This window comes from Spodoptera frugiperda, chromosome 6, assembly GCF_023101765.2.
Source record: "Spodoptera frugiperda isolate SF20-4 chromosome 6, AGI-APGP_CSIRO_Sfru_2.0, whole genome shotgun sequence".
NCBI classification, from domain to species: domain Eukaryota; kingdom Metazoa; phylum Arthropoda; class Insecta; order Lepidoptera; family Noctuidae; genus Spodoptera; species Spodoptera frugiperda.
Window position 1 is genome coordinate 9,640,417 of NC_064217.1, and position 22,125 is coordinate 9,662,541.

General features: G+C 51.2%; 2 protein-coding genes across 2 annotated transcripts; both read right to left on the bottom strand.

The window, feature by feature from the left end:
• Positions 1-1,060: 1,060 nt before the first annotated feature.
• LOC118267906 (ribosome biogenesis protein BOP1 homolog) lies at positions 1,061-19,612 on the bottom strand. The gene is made up of 12 exons (XM_050694217.1): positions 19,414-19,612; positions 18,574-18,687; positions 16,296-16,373; positions 15,340-15,598; positions 15,016-15,178; positions 14,183-14,651; positions 13,737-13,904; positions 13,480-13,654; positions 2,641-2,853; positions 1,624-2,065; positions 1,407-1,556; positions 1,061-1,336 (listed from the first exon to the last, which is right to left on the bottom strand). The coding sequence occupies exons 1-12, from the start codon at positions 19,498-19,500 to the stop codon at positions 1,183-1,185; spliced, it is 2,472 nt and encodes an 823-aa protein (XP_050550174.1). The 5' UTR covers positions 19,501-19,612; the 3' UTR covers positions 1,061-1,182.
• Positions 19,613-21,087: 1,475 nt separating this feature from the next.
• LOC118267368 (bolA-like protein 3) lies at positions 21,088-22,114 on the bottom strand. Its single transcript, XM_035581282.2, has 3 exons — positions 21,807-22,114; positions 21,551-21,715; positions 21,088-21,445 (listed from the first exon to the last, which is right to left on the bottom strand). The coding sequence occupies exons 1-3, from the start codon at positions 21,852-21,854 to the stop codon at positions 21,305-21,307; spliced, it is 354 nt and encodes a 117-aa protein (XP_035437175.1). The 5' UTR covers positions 21,855-22,114; the 3' UTR covers positions 21,088-21,304.
• Positions 22,115-22,125: the final 11 nt, after the last annotated feature.

Sequence of the window (22,125 nt, forward strand, 5' to 3'; positions counted from 1 at the left end):
GTCCATGCTCTATGCAGTCTCACACTATTTGGGAATTTCTTGAGAGACTACTATATTTTCTAATCCAGTGATTACAAACTTTCATTATTTTTACTCGATATGACTTAGGAATCGGTCATACTCATAAATAGCAACCGATCTTATTTACCTCTCACTACATGGCAACCGTCAGAGTATTGTACCAACTGTAGTAGGTAATATAATAATATTATGTAACTTTCAATTTTAATTTCCAAAAACTCTTTATTAAAATCCAGTTTTTTATTATAAAACTAATCTTTTTTATTGCAAAATATTTATTCACGCACGCATAATTTAATCAAGCTTAGTCGTCGTTTTTATTGAAATTAAAAACTAAAAGTTATGTAATATTACTAGACCATTTAAAATCTCTTATTTTGATATCCCACACGATGGTACGGGCAGAAAATATGTTGGGGGAAGTGTAGGGCCTGTAACCTCACTCGTACCACACAGAACGCAAGCGTTGTTTCACGCCGGTCGAGTCGGGCCGTCAGTGCCGAAGCATAGCTCTTATCTGCTTGCTCTATCATATTCTGATGTTGTATGAGTTTCCACATTGCAACACATCACAGTTCTCGTATATTGGCATGGGTACATTATTATGCATTTATTGGATGTCAGTGGAGGAATTACAATAGGATAGATGACTAATTTGAATTTTAATGTCAGTCTTGTAGATTATTTTCAAATATTAGACACGCAGTTTTTATTATGTAACGAAAAAAATACTTTCGAAGATAACTTGATTTGAAATATCGCATGACGTCACTTTTGGGTACATTTTATATGTAGAAATGACGTATTTCGCTCACACTCCTAAACTTTGATTCGTTTTATCTAAGTATTGTGGTATTAAAGGACAAAAAAAAATACGTGTCTAGTATTTTTCTATTATCTAGCTGACGGACTAAATATATTTTTAATGTTCATACCCCGTCATCATTCCTGTTGTATTTACATATTATTTTCGGTTTAAAATTAGAAACGATTTGTTTTCGACTGTAAGAACACCTCAATTCGTTGAGTACGTACAAAGTTCAGTTTTGACTTATCTCTTAAACATTTATTAGGTTACAATTAGCACGTATTTACAAGCACTCTCATGAAACAAAGAATATACAGTTTTATTCGGAAAAGTGAATATTTGTCGTGGGCGCGCTAGGCGTAGAGGCGCAGCGTGCCGTCGGCGCAGGCGGCCAGCAGCCAGGGCTGCGCCGGGTGCCAGCGCAGCTCCAGCACCACCAGGTCGGCGGCGCGCGCCCCGCCCGCCAGCTGCTTCAGCGGGACCAGCAGCGGGTTCTGCAGCAGGTCGCTGCAACACAAGCACTCGCTGTTACGGCGGCCAGTGCGGACGGGTCGCATAGACAAGTGTGTATACTCACTTGTAGACCATGCCGTGGCTGACGACGATGTTGTCGTCGTCCCCGGCCGACGCGAACAGCGGGTACCGGCGGTGGAAGGCCACGGAGCGCACCGCGCCGCCGTGCAGCCGCAGCGTCTGGTACGGCTTCGACGACAGCTCCAGGTCGAACCTGCGACACACAGCTCGTCAGCAACGCACGCTCCGTCGGCAGCGCGCGGGCCGGCCCCGACACTCACCATATGCACTTCCTGTCGTAGGAGCAGACGAGCAGGTTGTCCCCGGCGGGGTGCACGGCCATGTTGCTGATCCACTGCGCGCCCGTCAGCAGCTTGCGCACGAGCTCCTGCTTGAGCAGGTCGTAGACGCGCACGACGCGCTGCGTGGCCACGAAGAGCTGCGGCCGCGTGGGGTGGAACACGGCGCACTGCACCAGCCCCTTGCAGCGCGCCAGCGGCAGCTGCGAGCGGCGCCGCGACAGCTGGTGCACGAGCACGGCCCGCGCGCCGCCCGCGCCGCCCGCCGCGCCGGGCCGCAGCGTGGCGCAGACGTAGTCCCCGCGCGCGTGCCAGGCCACGTGCGCCACGTCGCGCGCGTGCAGGATGGAGGCCCGGGTGGCGCGCGCCCAGGCCTCGGGCGCCACGCGCTCCCACGTGGCCGCGCCCGCACTGCGCGCGTCCACTGCACGCACACATTGTTGCTCACTATCTCTTCCTCGCATATACCCATTGAGACATCTTTACATACTTTAAAGTAACGACGGATTTCAGTTTTCTCATTAATATATAAATAGACATGAAATAAATATATGCAATATTGGTAGGCGCGCAACGTGTCGCGAATTCGGTTCCCGCAAGAATTCTTTATGTGATCCACAAATTGTTGTTTCTGATCTAGATGTCATGTTATGTATCGAGTTAAAACTATAGAAACAATCCCCATTACCGCGCGTCAACAAACTTGTGGCCACTTTGGACACACAAACACGTAACTTTGAAACCATTTGAAAATCAAAATATTATACAAAATTATTAATTGGCGCTAATTTGATTCGACGCGATATCGAAGACTGAATTGACAAATGTCCGTAAAGCGTCTAAACACGTCTAACGAATGATACAGTTATGTACGGGTGATGCAAGTCTATTGATGTATATACATATGTACGTGAACTTGTATGTTTGTAAACGCACCCATGATACGCCAGAAAATGCTAGTGTGTGGTAACGGATCAAAATGAAAAGTAGTGCAGGTACCTGCGACGTCGTGGTCGGGCGGCGCCTCAGCCAGCAGGTCGTCGGTGCGCTCCACGGCGCGGCGCGGGCCCGTGCCCGGCGCCAGCAGCAGCAGGCGCGGGCCGGCCGCCGCCGCCAGCACACACAGGCCGGCCGCCGGCAGCCACACAACGCGCGCCACGCTCGCACCCAGCGCCAGCACGCGCACGCAGCGCCCCGAGCCAGTCTCCCACACTGCCACACGTACACACACTACAGACTGTACCTACTGCTCTACTACTGCTCTACTACTGCTCGCACCCAGCGCCAGCACGCGCACGCAGCGCCCCGAGCCAGTCTCCCACACTGCCACACGTACACACACTACAGACTGTACCTACTGCTCTACTACTGCTCTACTACTGCTCGCACCCAGCGCCAGCACGCGCACGCAGCGCCCCGAGCCAGTCTCCCACACTGCCACACGTACACACACTACAGACTGTACCTACTGCTCTACTACTGCTCTACTACTGCTCGCACCCAGCGCCAGCACGCGCACGCAGCGCCCCGAGCCAGTCTCCCACACTGCCACACGTACACACACTACAGACTGTACCTACTGCTCTACTACTGCTCTACTACTGCTCGCACCCAGCGCCAGCACGCGCACGCAGCGCCCCGAGCCAGTCTCCCACACTGCCACACGTACACACACTACAGACTGTACCTACTGCTCTACTACTGCTCTACTACTGCTCGCACCCAGCGCCAGCACGCGCACGCAGCGCCCCGAGCCAGTCTCCCACACTGCCACACGTACACACACTACAGACTGTACCTACTGCTCTACTACTGCTCTACTACTGCTCGCACCCAGCGCCAGCACGCGCACGCAGCGCCCCGAGCCAGTCTCCCACACTGCCACACGTACACACACTACAGACTGTACCTACTGCTCTACTACTGCTCTACTACTGCTCGCACCCAGCGCCAGCACGCGCACGCAGCGCCCCGAGCCAGTCTCCCACACTGCCACACGTACACACACTACAGACTGTACCTACTGCTCTACTACTGCTCGCACCCAGCGCCAGCACGCGCACGCAGCGCCCCGAGCCAGTCTCCCACACTGCCACACGTACACACACTACAGACTGTACCTACTGCTCTACTACTGCTCTACTACTGCTCGCACCCAGCGCCAGCACGCGCACGCAGCGCCCCGAGCCAGTCTCCCACACTGCCACACGTACACACACTACAGACTGTACCTACTGCTCTACTACTGCTCTACTACTGCTCGCACCCAGCGCCAGCACGCGCACGCAGCGCCCCGAGCCAGTCTCCCACACTGCCACACGTACACACACTACAGACTGTACCTACTGCTCTACTACTGCTCTACTACTGCTCGCACCCAGCGCCAGCACGCGCACGCAGCGCCCCGAGCCAGTCTCCCACACTGCCACACGTACACACACTACAGACTGTACCTACTGCTCTACTACTGCTCTACTACTGCTCGCACCCAGCGCCAGCACGCGCACGCAGCGCCCCGAGCCAGTCTCCCACACTGCCACACGTACACACACTACAGACTGTACCTACTGCTCTACTACTGCTCTACTACTGCTCGCACCCAGCGCCAGCACGCGCACGCAGCGCCCCGAGCCAGTCTCCCACACTGCCACACGTACACACACTACAGACTGTACCTACTGCTCTACTACTGCTCTACTACTGCTCGCACCCAGCGCCAGCACGCGCACGCAGCGCCCCGAGCCAGTCTCCCACACTGCCACACGTACACACACTACAGACTGTACCTACTGCTCTACTACTGCTCTACTACTGCTCGCACCCAGCGCCAGCACGCGCACGCAGCGCCCCGAGCCAGTCTCCCACACTGCCACACGTACACACACTACAGACTGTACCTACTGCTCTACTACTGCTCTACTACTGCTCGCACCCAGCGCCAGCACGCGCACGCAGCGCCCCGAGCCAGTCTCCCACACTGCCACACGTACACACACTACAGACTGTACCTACTGCTCTACTACTGCTCTACTACTGCTCGCACCCAGCGCCAGCACGCGCACGCAGCGCCCCGAGCCAGTCTCCCACACTGCCACACGTACACACACTACAGACTGTACCTACTGCTCTACTACTGCTCGCACCCAGCGCCAGCACGCGCACGCAGCGCCCCGAGCCAGTCTCCCACACTGCCACACGTACACACACTACAGACTGTACCTACTGCTCTACTACTGCTCTACTACTGCTCGCACCCAGCGCCAGCACGCGCACGCAGCGCCCCGAGCCAGTCTCCCACACTGCCACACGTACACACACTACAGACTGTACCTACTGCTCTACTACTGCTCTACTACTGCTCGCACCCAGCGCCAGCACGCGCACGCAGCGCCCCGAGCCAGTCTCCCACACTGCCACACGTACACACACTACAGACTGTACCTACTGCTCTACTACTGCTCTACTACTGCTCGCACCCAGCGCCAGCACGCGCACGCAGCGCCCCGAGCCAGTCTCCCACACTGCCACACGTACACACGCTACAGACTGTACCTACTGCTCTACTACTGCTCTACTACTGCTCGCACCCAGCGCCAGCACGCGCACGCAGCGCCCCGAGCCAGTCTCCCACACTGCCACACGTACACACACTACAGACTGTACCTACTGCTCTACTACTGCTCTACTACTGCTCGCACCCAGCGCCAGCACGCGCACGCAGCGCCCCGAGCCAGTCTCCCACACTGCCACACGTACACACACTACAGACTGTACCTACTGCTCTACTACTGCTCTACTACTGCTCGCACCCAGCGCCAGCACGCGCACGCAGCGCCCCGAGCCAGTCTCCCACACTGCCACACGTACACACACTACAGACTGTACCTACTGCTCTACTACTGCTCTACTACTGCTCGCACCCAGCGCCAGCACGCGCACGCAGCGCCCCGAGCCAGTCTCCCACACTGCCACACGTACACACACTACAGACTGTACCTACTGCTCTACTACTGCTCTACTACTGCTCGCACCCAGCGCCAGCACGCGCACGCAGCGCCCCGAGCCAGTCTCCCACACTGCCACACGTACACACACTACAGACTGTACCTACTGCTCTACTACTGCTCTACTACTGCTCGCACCCAGCGCCAGCACGCGCACGCAGCGCCCCGAGCCAGTCTCCCACACTGCCACACGTACACACACTACAGACTGTACCTACTGCTCTACTACTGCTCTACTACTGCTCGCACCCAGCGCCAGCACGCGCACGCAGCGCCCCGAGCCAGTCTCCCACACTGCCACACGTACACACACTACAGACTGTACCTACTGCTCTACTACTGCTCTACTACTGCTCGCACCCAGCGCCAGCACGCGCACGCAGCGCCCCGAGCCAGTCTCCCACACTGCCACACGTACACACACTACAGACTGTACCTACTGCTCTACTACTGCTCTACTACTGCTCGCACCCAGCGCCAGCACGCGCACGCAGCGCCCCGAGCCAGTCTCCCACACTGCCACACGTACACACACTACAGACTGTACCTACTGCTCTACTACTGCTCTACTACTGCTCGCACCCAGCGCCAGCACGCGCACGCAGCGCCCCGAGCCAGTCTCCCACACTGCCACACGTACACACACTACAGACTGTACCTACTGCTCTACTACTGCTCTACTACTGCTCGCACCCAGCGCCAGCACGCGCACGCAGCGCCCCGAGCCAGTCTCCCACACTGCCACACGTACACACACTACAGACTGTACCTACTGCTCTACTACTTTTTTTTTTTTTTTTTTTTTTTACATTTAATGGGTCGACGTTTGACCGCTATCTCACCTGATGGTAAGTGATGATGCGGCCTACGGTGGAGCACGTCTGCCCATAAGCAACCTATTCACTCGGGCCTTGAAGACACCCAGGTTATACCCATCAGGAAACACAGACTCCGGCAAGGAGTTCCACTCCCTAGCAGTTCGCACAAGGAAGCTTGAAGCGAAGCGCTTCGTGCGAGTGGGTGGGATATCTACCATGAAGCGGTGACGCCTCGCCGATTGTCTTGTGGTTCGATGATGAAAAGGACTAGGGGGAATCAAGTTGTGCAATTCCCCGCACACTCTCCGAAATGTATCCGGTAAAAAACGGAAAGGCTTGCGACCTTGCGCCTGTGTTCAAGGCTTTGAAGCCGGGCCTCCACAAGCGCATCATCGTTGATGAGCTTCTTGGCACGCCTTTCAATGTGTTCGAGCGCATCCAGCTGGTATTCAGCCGAGCCGTCCCAAAGGTGAGAACAGTACTCCATACATGACCGAACCTGCGCTTGGTACAGGCTCAGCAGTTGTTTTGGTGTGAAGTACCGTCTCACCTTCGAGAGGATACCCAACTTCCTACCAGCCAGATGCGCCTTCGACTCTATATAAGAGCCGAAGTTTAGCGTTGGCGATAGAGTTACGCCAAGAAGCTCTAGATGATCCGATATTGGAACGGATACATTTCGGAAAGTAGGAGCCAGCGGAAATTGACTCCGTTTGGCAGAGAATAGACACGCCTGGGTTTTGGTAGCGTTGAACCTGACCAAGTTGGCGTCACCCCAATCGGAGACCGCCTTCAAGGACGAGTTCAACCGTTCGACCATGGATTCTCTTAGAGACTGGATCTGTGTTCCGCTAGTCCGCGCATCGGACACATACCTTTCAACAACTGTGCTGTCATCTGCATACCCAAAGATACCGGGCTTAAGCAGGTCGTTGATGTGCAGCAAAAAGAGCGTTGCTGAAAGTACTGACCCCTGAGGGACTCCGGCGTTGATACCAAATTGGTCAGACGAGCAGCCATCTATGACTACTCGAATTGACCGATCCCTCAGGAAGTCTGCAATCCATCTGCACATATCAGCGGGAAGTCCATATGCAGGAAGCTTGCCGATAAGGCTGTCGTGCCAAACCCTGTCAAAGGCCTTCGATATATCGAGAGAGACCGCTATTGCCTCCCCGTGCTTCTCGATGGCCTCGCTCCAAATGTGGGTGGCATACGCAAGAAGGTCCCCAGTGGATCGGTTGCGGCGAAACCCATACTGCTGATCGCTGAGGAGGTCGTTACCTTCAAGGTATGCCAGGAGCCTGTTGTTAAGTACACGTTCCATACTCTTACAGAGTATGGACGTGACCGAGATTGGTCGGTAATTGTTAGGGTCGGCACGACTACCTTTTTTGGGCACAGGCTGCACGTTGGCCAGCTTCCATGCAACCGGCACTTGACCAGTCTCCAAGGAAAGTCGAAACAGGCGTGTCAGGATTGGAGACAACTCAGGCGCACAGGTTTTTAAAACCACGGCCGGGATTCCGTCGGGGCCACTGGCCTTGTTCACGTCGAGATTACGCAACGTCTTATACACCTCCTTCTGTCGGATGCGAATTTTCGACATTTTCGTCTCGCATACGTTATTTAGAGAAGGAGGTATAGCGCCACCAGTATCAAGACGTGAAGATTCCGCAAATAGAGAAGCAAACAGGTTTGCCTTCTCTACCGCGGTGTGTGCCAGCGTCCCGTTAGGCCCCAGGAGAGGTGGGAGTGAAGGGCGGCAGAAGTTCGATTCAACCGCCTTGGCCAGGGACCAGAATGCTTTACTACCCGCTGGATAAGAAGCCAGTTTGTTCCCTATTCGGCCAATGTGGTTGAACCGGGCCATCCGTAATGCCTTTTTGCATGACTTGGCAGCCCTGTTATAGGCTCTCTTCCTCTGAAGAGTGTCGTCAGCCTTACGACGCCTGGCATCCGCCCATGCCAAGTATGCCGCATGCTTTCGCGCTTCAGCACGTCTGCAGTCGGCATCGAACCATGGACGAGTCCCACCGAAAGATGTCGCGTCCGAGAATGGAATGTAGTATTCCATGCCCTGACGCAACACCCCTGTTATGGCATCCGCACAAGCTGACGGGTCCTCAGTAGAGAAGCAGACAGGCCGCCAAGGATAGGATGCAAAAAAGGATCGCATCCCATCCCAATCTGCTGACTTGTACCGCCACATCCGCCGAGATCCTCTGGGACAAGGATCCGGTGGGGAGTACGTGGATACGGATTTCACCAGACAGTGGTCAGAGCTACCCAAGGGTGAAGATACTGACACCGAGTAGCTGTCTGGATCAGTTGTCAGCAGAAGGTCTAGGCAGTTGGCAGTGTGCGAGTCGACATCGGGCACCCTTGTGGCCTCCTGGACCAGCTGGGTCAGGCCAAGCGTTAGCGCAAGCTTACGCATTTCCCTCCCAGCATGGTCAGTGCACTGGTATGGGAACAGCCACTCCTGGTGATGGGCGTTAAAGTCCCCCAGTAACACCAACTGGGCCGAAGGGTACCTCTGCCGAGCCGCATCCGCCGTCTCCACAAGGTGCTGCGCTAATCTGGTCGTCTCCAAATCTCCGCTGTGCGACCGGTAGACACAGGCATAGAGGATTTTCTCTATGCCTGTGTCCACCAGTATCCACAAGGTTGAAAAACTGGGGTCCTCAAAGTTTCGGAGACGCCGGTAACAGACGCCGTCTTGGACGTATAGGCATACGCCTGCACGGGGAACGAAATTGTGCTCCAGAGAAAAGCCTGGGTAGTTCAGGTATGATACGTCCGACGGACATCTGATCTGGGTCTCCGAGAGAAACAAGAGCGTTGGGTTCTCGGTCTCCAGATGGTGATGGACCGCATTGAGATTTGAGTGCAAGCCTCGGATGTTGGAGAGGTGCACTTTGAGGGAGAGGAGTGCAGCCGCTGTTGAACCCTTTTCTTAGCTCTCGTTTTCATTATCGTAAATAAGTTGCTGAGAGGATGGCAGTGAAATGTTCCCCCACACAGGCGACCCCAGACGCGCACTGCAGTTAGCCACATCAATGGGAGGCCAGCCTGGAGACTGCGGGGACGCCCGAGCCCCCCCACGTAAATCCATCGGGCCCTCTCTTCCGGTCGCCAACCGGCACGATGGCGTATACGTGGGATTTTTCGCTAGATGGCGGGGCAGCCTTTCACGTGTGGCTAGCACGCTAATTGGGCCCCCAACTATCTGCGGTCGGCCAGCGGTGCACCGTGCCTCGGATCCCGCTACCCTCCGCGACTGGCCACCCGATGCAGCCACACCAGCGCGCGCCAGATCGGTCTACCCATAGTGAAACAAACATTTCGACCCATCCTCTCGTGCGGCGTCACCGAGCATCGTGGCGGAACACGGCTAGGCCGCTTGGCGACACGGTTTTGCTCGGTGGGTGGTTATAATGCCGTCGGCCGAAACCTACCACCTGAGTGTCACCTGTTTAGCACCACCCAGAGGCCACGTGTAGGGGTTCAGTTTTTTAAGGGTGCTCTCCTACGGACGAGGGTGACTCAGCCTCCAAACTACTGCTCGCACCCAGCGCCAGCACGCGCACGCAGCGCCCCGAGCCAGTCTCCCACACTGCCACACGTACACACACTACAGACTGTACCTACTGCTCTACTACTGCTCTACTACTGCTCGCACCCAGCGCCAGCACGCGCACGCAGCGCCCCGAGCCAGTCTCCCACACTGCCACACGTACACACACTACAGACTGTACCTACTGCTCTACTACTGCTCTACTACTGCTCGCACCCAGCGCCAGCACGCGCACGCAGCGCCCCGAGCCAGTCTCCCACACTGCCACACGTACACACACTACAGACTGTACCTACTGCTCTACTACTGCTCTACTACTGCTCGCACCCAGCGCCAGCACGCGCACGCAGCGCCCCGAGCCAGTCTCCCACACTGCCACACGTACACACACTACAGACTGTACCTACTGCTCTACTACTGCTCTACTACTGCTCGCACCCAGCGCCAGCACGCGCACGCAGCGCCCCGAGCCAGTCTCCCACACTGCCACACGTACACACACTACAGACTGTACCTACTGCTCTACTACTGCTCTACTACTGCTCGCACCCAGCGCCAGCACGCGCACGCAGCGCCCCGAGCCAGTCTCCCACACTGCCACACGTACACACACTACAGACTGTACCTACTGCTCTACTACTGCTCTACTACTGCTCGCACCCAGCGCCAGCACGCGCACGCAGCGCCCCGAGCCAGTCTCCCACACTGCCACACGTACACACACTACAGACTGTACCTACTGCTCTACTACTGCTCTACTACTGCTCGCACCCAGCGCCAGCACGCGCACGCAGCGCCCCGAGCCAGTCTCCCACACTGCCACACGTACACACACTACAGACTGTACCTACTGCTCTACTACTGCTCTACTACTGCTCGCACCCAGCGCCAGCACGCGCACGCAGCGCCCCGAGCCAGTCTCCCACACTGCCACACGTACACACACTACAGACTGTACCTACTGCTCTACTACTGCTCTACTACTGCTCGCACCCAGCGCCAGCACGCGCACGCAGCGCCCCGAGCCAGTCTCCCACACTGCCACACGTACACACACTACAGACTGTACCTACTGCTCTACTACTGCTCTACTACTGCTCGCACCCAGCGCCAGCACGCGCACGCAGCGCCCCGAGCCAGTCTCCCACACTGCCACACGTACACACACTACAGACTGTACCTACTGCTCTACTACTGCTCTACTACTGCTCGCACCCAGCGCCAGCACGCGCACGCAGCGCCCCGAGCCAGTCTCCCACACTGCCACACGTACACACACTACAGACTGTACCTACTGCTCTACTACTGCTCTACTACTGCTCGCACCCAGCGCCAGCACGCGCACGCAGCGCCCCGAGCCAGTCTCCCACACTGCCACACGTACACACACTACAGACTGTACCTACTGCTCTACTACTGCTCGCACCCAGCGCCAGCACGCGCACGCAGCGCCCCGAGCCAGTCTCCCACACTGCCACACGTACACACACTACAGACTGTACCTACTGCTCTACTACTGCTCTACTACTGCTCGCACCCAGCGCCAGCACGCGCACGCAGCGCCCCGAGCCAGTCTCCCACACTGCCACACGTACACACACTACAGACTGTACCTACTGCTCTACTACTGCTCTACTACTGCTCGCACCCAGCGCCAGCACGCGCACGCAGCGCCCCGAGCCAGTCTCCCACACTGCCACACGTACACACACTACAGACTGTACCTACTGCTCTACTACTGCTCTACTACTGCTCGCACCCAGCGCCAGCACGCGCACGCAGCGCCCCGAGCCAGTCTCCCACACTGCCACACGTACACACACTACAGACTGTACCTACTGCTCTACTACTGCTCTACTACTGCTCGCACCCAGCGCCAGCACGCGCACGCAGCGCCCCGAGCCAGTCTCCCACACTGCCACACGTACACACACTACAGACTGTACCTACTGCTCTACTACTGCTCTACTACTGCTCGCACCCAGCGCCAGCACGCGCACGCAGCGCCCCGAGCCAGTCTCCCACACTGCCACACGTACACACACTACAGACTGTACCTACTGCTCTACTACTGCTCTACTACTGCTCGCACCCAGCGCCAGCACGCGCACGCAGCGCCCCGAGCCAGTCTCCCACACTGCCACACGTACACACACTACAGACTGTACCTACTGCTCTACTACTGCTCTACTACTGCTCGCACCCAGCGCCAGCACGCGCACGCAGCGCCCCGAGCCAGTCTCCCACACTGCCACACGTACACACACTACAGACTGTACCTACTGCTCTACTACTGCTCTACTACTGCTCGCACCCAGCGCCAGCACGCGCACGCAGCGCCCCGAGCCAGTCTCCCACACTGCCACACGTACACACACTACAGACTGTACCTACTGCTCTACTACTGCTCTACTACTGCTCGCACCCAGCGCCAGCACGCGCACGCAGCGCCCCGAGCCAGTCTCCCACACTGCCACACGTACACACACTACAGACTGTACCTACTGCTCTACTACTGCTCTACTACTGCTCGCACCCAGCGCCAGCACGCGCACGCAGCGCCCCGAGCCAGTCTCCCACACTGCCACACGTACACACACTACAGACTGTACCTACTGCTCTACTACTGCTCTACTACTGCTCGCACCCAGCGCCAGCACGCGCACGCAGCGCCCCGAGCCAGTCTCCCACACTGCCACACGTACACACACTACAGACTGTACCTACTGCTCTACTACTGCTCTACTACTGCTCGCACCCAGCGCCAGCACGCGCACGCAGCGCCCCGAGCCAGTCTCCCACACTGCCACACGTACACACACTACAGACTGTACCTACTGCTCTACTACTGCTCTACTACTGCTCGCACCCAGCGCCAGCACGCGCACGCAGCGCCCCGAGCCAGTCTCCCACACTGCCACACGTACACACACTACAGACTGTACCTACTGCTCTACTACTGCTCTACTACTGCTCGCACCCAGCGCCAGCACGCGCACGCAGCGCCCCGAGCCAGTCTCCCACACTGCCACACGTACACACACTACAGACTGTACCTACTGCTCTACTACTGCTCGCACCCAGCGCCAGCACGCGCACGCAGCGCCCCGAGCCAGTCTCCCACACTGCCACACGTACACACACTACAGACTGTACCTACTGCTCTACTACTGCTCTACTACTGCTCGCACCCAGCGCCAGCACGCGCACGCAGCGCCCCGAGCCAGTCTCCCACACTGCCACACGTACACACACTACAGACTGTACCTACTGCTCTACTACTGCTCTACTACTGCTCGCACCCAGCGCCAGCACGCGCACGCAGCGCCCCGAGCCAGTCTCCCACACTGCCACACGTACACACACTACAGACTGTACCTACTGCTCTACTACTGCTCTACTACTGCCTACTAGAGGACTACGGGATGGTACTGACCGCGCACGGATCCGTCGTCTCCGGCCGAGGCGATGTACTGGCCGCTGGGGTCGAAGTCCACGCTGCGCACGAGCCCGGAGTGGCCGCGCATGCACAGCGCCTCGAACGTCGGGAACGGCTGCAGCTCGCGCGGCGACGGCAGCGTCGGCACCAGCGCCTCGGGCCCGATGGTCAGCTGTAACATATGGCCGTCAGTCAGTGCGCCGTAGGTGTAGTGGTACAGTACAGTATACAGCGCCGTGGGGCACAGTACGCACCCGCATCTTGATGGCGCGCGGCGCCAGGTACAGGTCGAGGCAGCGCAGGAACCGCTCGCGCGTGAAGCGCTCGTACGCGGGCACGGCGCGCAGGCTGGCGTGCCGCGTCGGCAGGAACGTGTACTTGCGCTTCCACGGCGTCTCGCTCAGCTTGTTCCACTCCTTCAGCTGTAACGCCATTATTACCGGCTCGTATCACTGCTCATTTGCACACAATAGCGACGACACAACATCACAGATTCAATGCGATGGCAAATTAATGCGAAAAAAATACCAAGTCAACTGCAGTCAAGTTGGTTTTTTTCTATTCTTTGAGAATTTTATTTAGCACATCTGTAAATACATAGTTATCAAAATCAAAGTGAATTGACATGAGTATGTCGGGCAGTACGATCATTTCCAAGCCTCCATGAGCTGTGTGTAGGCTACGGAGCGTGGCCCAGTACCTCCTGCGCGTCCAGCAAGTACTCGGGCGGCGGGTTGTAGCTCTCGGCGTGTCCGGGCGGCGGGCGGCGCGGCGCGGGGATGTGGCGCTGCAGGCCGCGCGGCTCGGCGGCGCCGGCGCCCCACAGGTCGTAGAAGGCGCGCTGGCGGCGCTGGCGGCGCTCGTCGGCCAGCTGGCGCCGCGTCTTGGCCCAGCCCATGCGCAGCGCGTGCACGAGGCGGCCCACGGCGCGCGCCTCGTCCCGCGACGGCAGGAACGAGCGCTTGTGCTCGGGGAAGGCGCGCAGCGGCGTGGCCAGCACGTCGCGGCTGAACCAGTCGACCCAGGGCGCGTACTCGTCGTGCGCGGCGTCGGGCACGAGCCCGGCCCGCACGCGCCGCAGCAGCTCCAGGTCCTGCGCGCTCAGCACCACGTCCTGCCCCGTGTTGGGGTCGCGCACCGTGCGCCAGAACTCCGGATCTTCACATTTCCTACGCAAATTATCAATTTCAATAAATCACCGACACGTACAGTATCCACTGTCCGCGCCCGCGTCACTGACACGTACAGTATCCACTGTCTACGATTGAAGTGATGGCGTGAAGTGCATCCAGCTGCGACACTAACTACTGACAAAACAGTTTTGTTTTTCTTGATGACAGAGAAATGAAATGATGACAGAGAAATGCATTTGTGAAGTAAATAAAACAAAATGTCACATAATATACATGTTGTATCGTCGCGCGTCATCAGGTGGTAATATAATGTAACAAGATATAACGAGCACTGACTTTCCTCGACAGTGGAATAGTTACACACTGATGATAATGAACATGAGCGTGTAGGAATACTAACTTGAGGAACTCGTCGATCTGGTCGCGCTGCGGCGGCTTGATGATGCGGCGGCCGTCCAGGTCGTAGCCCACGTGCGGGTACTCGCGGTACCACCAGAGGGGCACGTCCCCCACCGTGTTGCGGCGGTCCTCCTCGTCCGACGTGTCGCCCGACGAGTACTCGTCTGTTACAATTCAAACAGTTCAACTGTACCAACGCCATCGGTTGCAGCTTCCACAATATCTACATGATACACTAACACTAAACCAGTGGAGTAAGACTCCGCTGGACGAGTTAATGCAGACCCTTCCAATGAACAAGTACGAGAATGTTAATAAAAGAAACCTCTTTGTGTGACGGGTTGTGTGTTTACACTAGCTTTGTGAACACTGTCGGCAAGTCTGTCGATGCTCGTGTCCGTGTGGTGGCTGGCGGCGTCCGGTTTTATCTTGACTCGTCCGGCCGGGCGCGCCGTGGACCGGTCCTCGTCCGAGCCGCTGTCGCCGGAGGCCGGCGCAGGGCCGGACTCCGCTCCGCTGTCTGCCTCGCTGTCTGAGTCGTCCCCCTCCTCAGACTCTCCATCATCCTCAGAGTCTGTGATATCCTGAAACATTAATTACACTTCCTTGACAACAAACCAACTGCAAACTGTTTTAAACCTTAATCAAACACGAAACACAAGTGTAATGGAGTAGCAGAGAACTATGGACTAATGTAATATAATTAAGTTATTCCAATCAATAATATTGTGCAATGGACGCTGAAATTGTCGATTACACAAGCTTTTTATTTATTAATTTGGACAACCAGTAGTTGTTACATTAGGACTTATATCTAAACACTTATGTTATAATTGCCATAAGCTTTGTAGCTTTTCATTGAAATATTATCAAATCATCTAGCTAGACTCTAAATTAATTATTGTAATGGACAATGGGCGAGTCTATGTGATAGAGCTTGTTTATTGATAACATTTAACTTTAAACTAAATTAGGTGCACAAATTGCACAATATACTATAAAAACTTATGACTCGCGGTACAAATGGTGGGTGCAGACTTTGGCGCGAGACGTCAAGCATCATGCGGTGGGTGATTAGGAAGCGCCAGAAATAGAATAGTGATGTGGCGATGCCACTAGTGTTGCTGGCGTGCGTCCGACACAAACCGCGATCGAGATGCCGCGTCACATTGTTTATTATTGTTTGGGTTGGGGTGTGGTGCATGGTGGAGTTGGAAGACAGGGTTTTGAACTATTCATATAACTAAGAGCAATACATTGTAATAAACAAAATATACTTACTGATGATGAACCTGAAGCATCATCCGCTTGTTCGTCATCCCCAAATGTTGAGTCAGCACTGTCATTGAACAAAACCTCCTGAGAACAAAACAGTACATAAGGACCGTGGGGCCAGATGGATACATAATGATATTGTACAGTCTTCAACTGTACATGATGTGCGCGTTTGCTGATGCAGCAAATGCGCCGGGTCACGTACCTTTATTTCACAACTATATTACCGTTTATTGAAAATAACTTTAGTGCAATTTTAGCAACGACAGAGTAAGGAGTCGCCAACTATAAACTTTGTATTATATTTACGTAATAAACTAACTTCAGTGATTTCTTCTCTTTGCACTCAACTAACTTCTCTGCAACCATCAACCATTCTACAATCAGCGTAACAAAGCAAGGTGTACCTAACCGTACATTTTATGGTCCTTCGAGCCGGATATCTCCTTATCAACAACTTAAGAACTTTTCAAGAAATGTTGTTCAACACTTTAACCAACATCTACCAAGGTCATCTGGATGTGCATTTGATTACTCCAGTTCACCTCATCGAGCATCTTAATGATATATCCGGAAGTCTTCCCAAAACTGTTTCATTGCCAGTTGAGAATTATAAGGACAAAATTAAGGAGTTTTACAAACTAATAAACGTGAAAGCTCGAGTGACAGACACATATTTTATCTTTGAAGCTCACATACCGCTCGTCTCCAATGCTGACTTCACAATATATAAAGCCATAGCCTTACCTATGAAGACAGCGAACACAACTACTTATGTCCGGATATCGTCAGACTACATTGCTGTAAATCTCAAAACGAATACCTTTATCTCTTTAACAGAAGATGATTTGAAGCAATGTTTGCAACAAAATGCAAACAGCTATTTGTGTAAAAGAAATGTGCCGTCCTACAATCTGCATAGTAACCACGCACCATGTGAAGCAAAATTGCTGTCGCAGCACAACATTGCGCCGTGTGACATCGAGCGCGCGAAATGTAAGGACGAGTGGATCCAGTTACACACATCGAACAGCTGGTTGGCAACTTGCTGCGATGTATGTGCATTACGTACGCTTTGCGATAGTGACGTCACATCGTACACAATAACAACTACAAGTATAGTCGCAATCACTGAAGACTGTGTGCTGCAGTCCAAGGATTTGACTATTTATGCTCACCGTCAATACAGCAGCTATATGAAGATGGATTATGAGCTACCTGTCCCAACTCTACACACTTCGATAAACAAGGTTGTCAACTTAACCTACCGATATGTTGGACCACTCCAAGATACTTCAACAAGCACAGATGTGAAGAGAATCGCTGACAAGATTGACACTTTGAAAGAACAGGAGAATCAAAAACCAACAACAATTTCCAGTCATGATGTTCATCAATATGCTATCAGCTATTTACTGGTGGCATTTGCTCTGATAACTCTGTTTGTGGTGTTTGGGAGGAAGCGTTGCCGCCGGAGTAAAGCACAGCCACAAAATTTGCCAAATGGACAACATCATGACGACATTGAACTACAGATTATCCGGAAAACTCAGGTCAACTGTCAGAAGGAAAACGCTGCAACAGAATCAACGAGTCATCACCTTTCGTCGGAACCACAACCTGGATCTTCTCGTGAAACATGCAGAACGGGAACACGAAACATGGCGTTTAACTTTGATTAATTTTTTGCTTTGTGATGGCTTCTCCTTCTCTCCTTTTTTTCTCTTATATATTAATTATCTTTTGGGGTGGCAAGATGTACAGTCTTCAACTGTACATGATGTGCGCGTTTGCTGATGCAGCAAATGCGCCGGGTCACGTACCTTTATTTCACAACTATATTACCGTTTATTGAAAATAACTTTAGTGCAATTTTAGCAACGACAGAGTAAGGAGTCGCCAACTATAAACTTTGTATTATATTTACGTAATAAACTAACTTCAGTGATTTCTTCTCTTTGCACTCAACCAACTTCTCTGCAACCATCAACCATTCTACAATCAGCGTAACTAAGCAAAGTGTACCTAACTGTACAGATATGGTCTCAGAATCATATATTTGTCTTTTGCATAATTATGAGTGGCTTGTAAAAGACAATCATATTTTTGACAGTAAAATTGTATGTCACATCTGACACTCTCATACAGCTATTCTGAAACTACTAAAACTATGTTAAATTCACTGACAAAATCAAATTATCACAGGTTCTTTTCCACTGATTCTAAAACGTTCAGAATTAACAAAAAGGAGATCCTTAACTAAACAACTACACAAACTACTGACATCTCTCTCATGATCAGAAGGGACTTCTGTTTCGTCTTCATGCTCGGAATCTGTTGTGTCACTCGCAGCATCCACTTCTCCAGTTATTAAATCTTCTTGTTCTGAATCCTCTGCCTGAAAAACAAAATTGTGCACTAAATAAAAAAAATATGCTTAAATTGAATGATACATCAGCTTTTGGAAAGAAATAATCAATCCCTAGACACTATTAGCAGAAAGTATAACAAAAAAAATTTTAAGTAATGGTATGTAATAGTAATGTATGTTGTGATGGCCTGGAGGTTAAGGACGCCCGCTTCTCATGCATTAGGGAGCGGGATCAAAACCTACCAACAATACTTTATCAGCATGTTTAGACATCACTGGCAAATGGAGAAGGAAATCATGTATATTTATAATTTACAATGAGCAAGCATGGTGATAAACTTCTTGTCTGTCGGTGTATGAGTAACAATAGAAAACACATTGTGTCTCGCGAAGATTTGCGTACCACAGGTTAAAGCTCAAACTTTCTCTGTGTGAGAGAAGGCTATTGATGATAAGTATATAATGTACTTCTCCCTAAGTATACAATATCTCCTACTGACCAGATAACTCGTAGAAATACCATACATGTAACCCAGTCGGAAATACTTTAACTACACAACAAAATAGGCAAGTTTCCCACATTGTTGTATGTCACACTATTATTGTTTCAATTAAAACCTTGGACCAGTGAGATATCGGAATATACACATCGGTTAAATACCATGCACCTAAATAAATACTCGAGAATATTGCGACATCCGAATGAAACATGTACATTTTTCATTTCTGGTAGATTTAATTCGTATTTATTACCTGATTAAATGTGTTCACACGTTCATTTTGCTCCAAATTTTCAGCATCAACTTTCCTTTTCAATAAACCTTTTCTGAAAGGCGGCATTCTGATAAAATTACTGGACAAGCCTCACTGTACCTAATCACTAACTTCAAAATAACCACACGTGTTTATGACTTCCACACTCATAACCATAGCAAACTAAGCAGACTTCTCGGCTGTCAGAAACGTTAACATTGACAATCACCAACAACTGTCAAAAATACAAGTCAACTGTCAAAATATTTTTCTACATTTGCTTGGATACGAGACTTTTAACCTTCTCACCGCATCGACATCCTTGTTTGAAAGAAAGTTCTAATCTCCGGAGCTACTGGTTCGGGTGAATGATTATTTTTGTGTTGGGTAGTCCAATTATCGATGAATTTAGTCTAGTTATAGGCTATAAAATACGTAAACGACCCACGGCGATTATCTTTGACGATTTGGCCAGTACCATTTGCATTTGGAGGACCAAGGGGAGGCCTTTGTTCAGCAGTGGACGTCTCTCGGCTGATGATGATGATGATGATGATGATGATTTGGGCAATCAATCGAAGATTTTGGTACAATACTTGGCTTTGAACACTTCGCGTACGTAAAGTATTCCGTCAACTTACGCTATTTAAGTCAATAATTCGATCGTTAAGGACACAACACCAACCCAACCCAGCAAATGTCTTGTAATTTAAATCGTATAGTGTAAAATATATTTCATAACGAATATAAATACAAAATGTTTACGGTGCGGTGGGTGGCCATGGGCATGAGTCGTGTTTACTGACACATCGTCGCATCGCGCACTTGCAGCTCGCAGTCAGCACGTCGTAAGCTCTATGGCAGTTAGCGGTAGCCAGTAGCCACAATAAAATTTGAAACCATGTCGTGCTTGTTATAATATGTGTTTTGACCTTTAGGTCATTCAAATGCATGGTAGCATGACTGCCATGCATTTGAATGCTTTCATTGTAGGCGTTTGGTGAAACATTAAAATAGTAAAAGGCCTTTTTTAATTTCAAAAAATACTTGAGTAGCATTCAAGGTTTTGGAAATAGGTAAGGAAGCCCACGTCCTATCCTACCTGATGGTAAGTGATTACCGTAGCCTATAAAGGAATTATGTCGTAGTACTATACTAGTATATCGCATTAAATCCAATCCAAGGGCCAACACCAAAGATATACCAATATTTTCTTACGGAAACAAGTACTATCAAAGATGTATAGATTTGAAATATCGCGTGACGTCACTTCTAAGTATATTTAATTCGTAGATATGAATATTTGCTCCCACTCCTAAAAGATGTTTTTTTTTAAACATTGTTATCCTAAATGGCAAAATAAAAAAATACGAATCTTATAGTTTTCATTGCCTATCTTAGGGACTTATTTATTTTTATTTTTTTTCAATGAGAGCAACATTCATTTTTTCTATGTTGAGTATTGTGATCTAGTTTCTGTCTCAGCCTCATTCCTTCTACATATAATTGTATATTTTGCTACAAGCAGATATCTCTCTTTAAGCACTGAAAAACCAACAACCAATTAAATTTCGTCTATTCAAAAGTGGCAGCATGAATATTATTAATTAATTAAATTAATTAAATACTTTCGACTTTACAATATTACAGTAACACTGAAATAAACACTTTATTTATCTATTTATTACAATATTTTCCATAACTTTATTATTATAACTTGGCTATACTAAAGTCAAACAACTTGTTATTGTAAAACTATAACAATAAATATTTAACAAAAATCAACAAAGCTTCATAGTCTAGACTACCATTGGGCACAACTTGGAGGATTATGCTTCTCTTGTTTTGCTGGAACATAACATAATTATCACAGGTAGTATTACAAACATTATCACTTATCACCAGCTGTTGGGACTGTAGTGTTTATACGTATGCCATGCATTTCCGCTATCTCACTCTTCAATGACTCGGTTACCAATCGGTGCTGCTTGACTCGGGATAAGCCAGAGAACTCTTTGGCTTCTACATTAATCTGAAATAAAAAAAAAAATCTACAGAGAGCAGTTCATATCCTATACAAAATGAAGGCAGCTATAATAGTATTTGCTAAAGAGACCTAATTTTAAATAATTATTACCTCAAACATGGCACCACAGCCTCCGGATATGTCTTGTACACTGACATAAGTGATGCCAGGTAGTGAACGCTTCAGAATTTCAGACAGCTGTTGCTCCTTGGAAATGCTGTTCCGTTCGAATGCGTTGCCGCCATCAGCTGCACTGCCCAGTCGTGCCTTCCTGGACTACCAACATAACATACAAATCAGTAGCAGCGCTTTGTTATTACCAATCAATCAAGCAAGTATTACTGTTTTATTTGACACGAGAGCTTACCAATTGATTTCTAATAGGTTCCAAAATTCTAACTAAGTTACGATACATCTTTGGAAATAATAATCCAATTCGTTAATAAAATCAAACCTATTATTGAAAGAATGAAGTTCGAAAAGCTTTTAGTTGGGATCCCTTTATAGTAGTATTTTTTCCCTGTATCGATTATTTCAAAGCTTTTAACATATTTTTCTCTTTCCTAACTTCAAAAGCAGCCTAACACAAAAATAACCAACAAGAAAATTAAAAATAAATGATGCAACACGTTCCGTACTCGGTAAATCTGCCATGCCAAATTGAATCTAATTTGACACTATTGACA

Bases quoted from the DNA above. Each gene is read 5' to 3' on its own strand.
- LOC118267906 (XM_050694217.1), bottom strand. From the start codon at position 19,500: ATGCCGCCTTTCAGAAAAGGTTTATTGAAAAGGAAAGTTGATGCTGAA. The intron at 13,905-14,182 runs GTACTGGGCCAC...ATGGCGTTACAG, and splicing joins ACTTGCTGGACGCGCAGGAG to CTGAAGGAGTGGAACAAGCT. The intron at 2,066-2,640 runs GTACCTGCACTA...GTGTGCGTGCAG, and splicing joins GCCCGACCACGACGTCGCAG to TGGACGCGCGCAGTGCGGGC.
- LOC118267368 (XM_035581282.2), bottom strand. From the start codon at position 21,854: ATGTATCGTAACTTAGTTAGAATTTTGGAACCTATTAGAAATCAATTG. The intron at 21,716-21,806 runs GTAAGCTCTCGT...TTATGTTGGTAG, and splicing joins AACCTATTAGAAATCAATTG to TCCAGGAAGGCACGACTGGG. The intron at 21,446-21,550 runs GTAATAATTATT...TTTTTATTTCAG, and splicing joins GCTGTGGTGCCATGTTTGAG to ATTAATGTAGAAGCCAAAGA.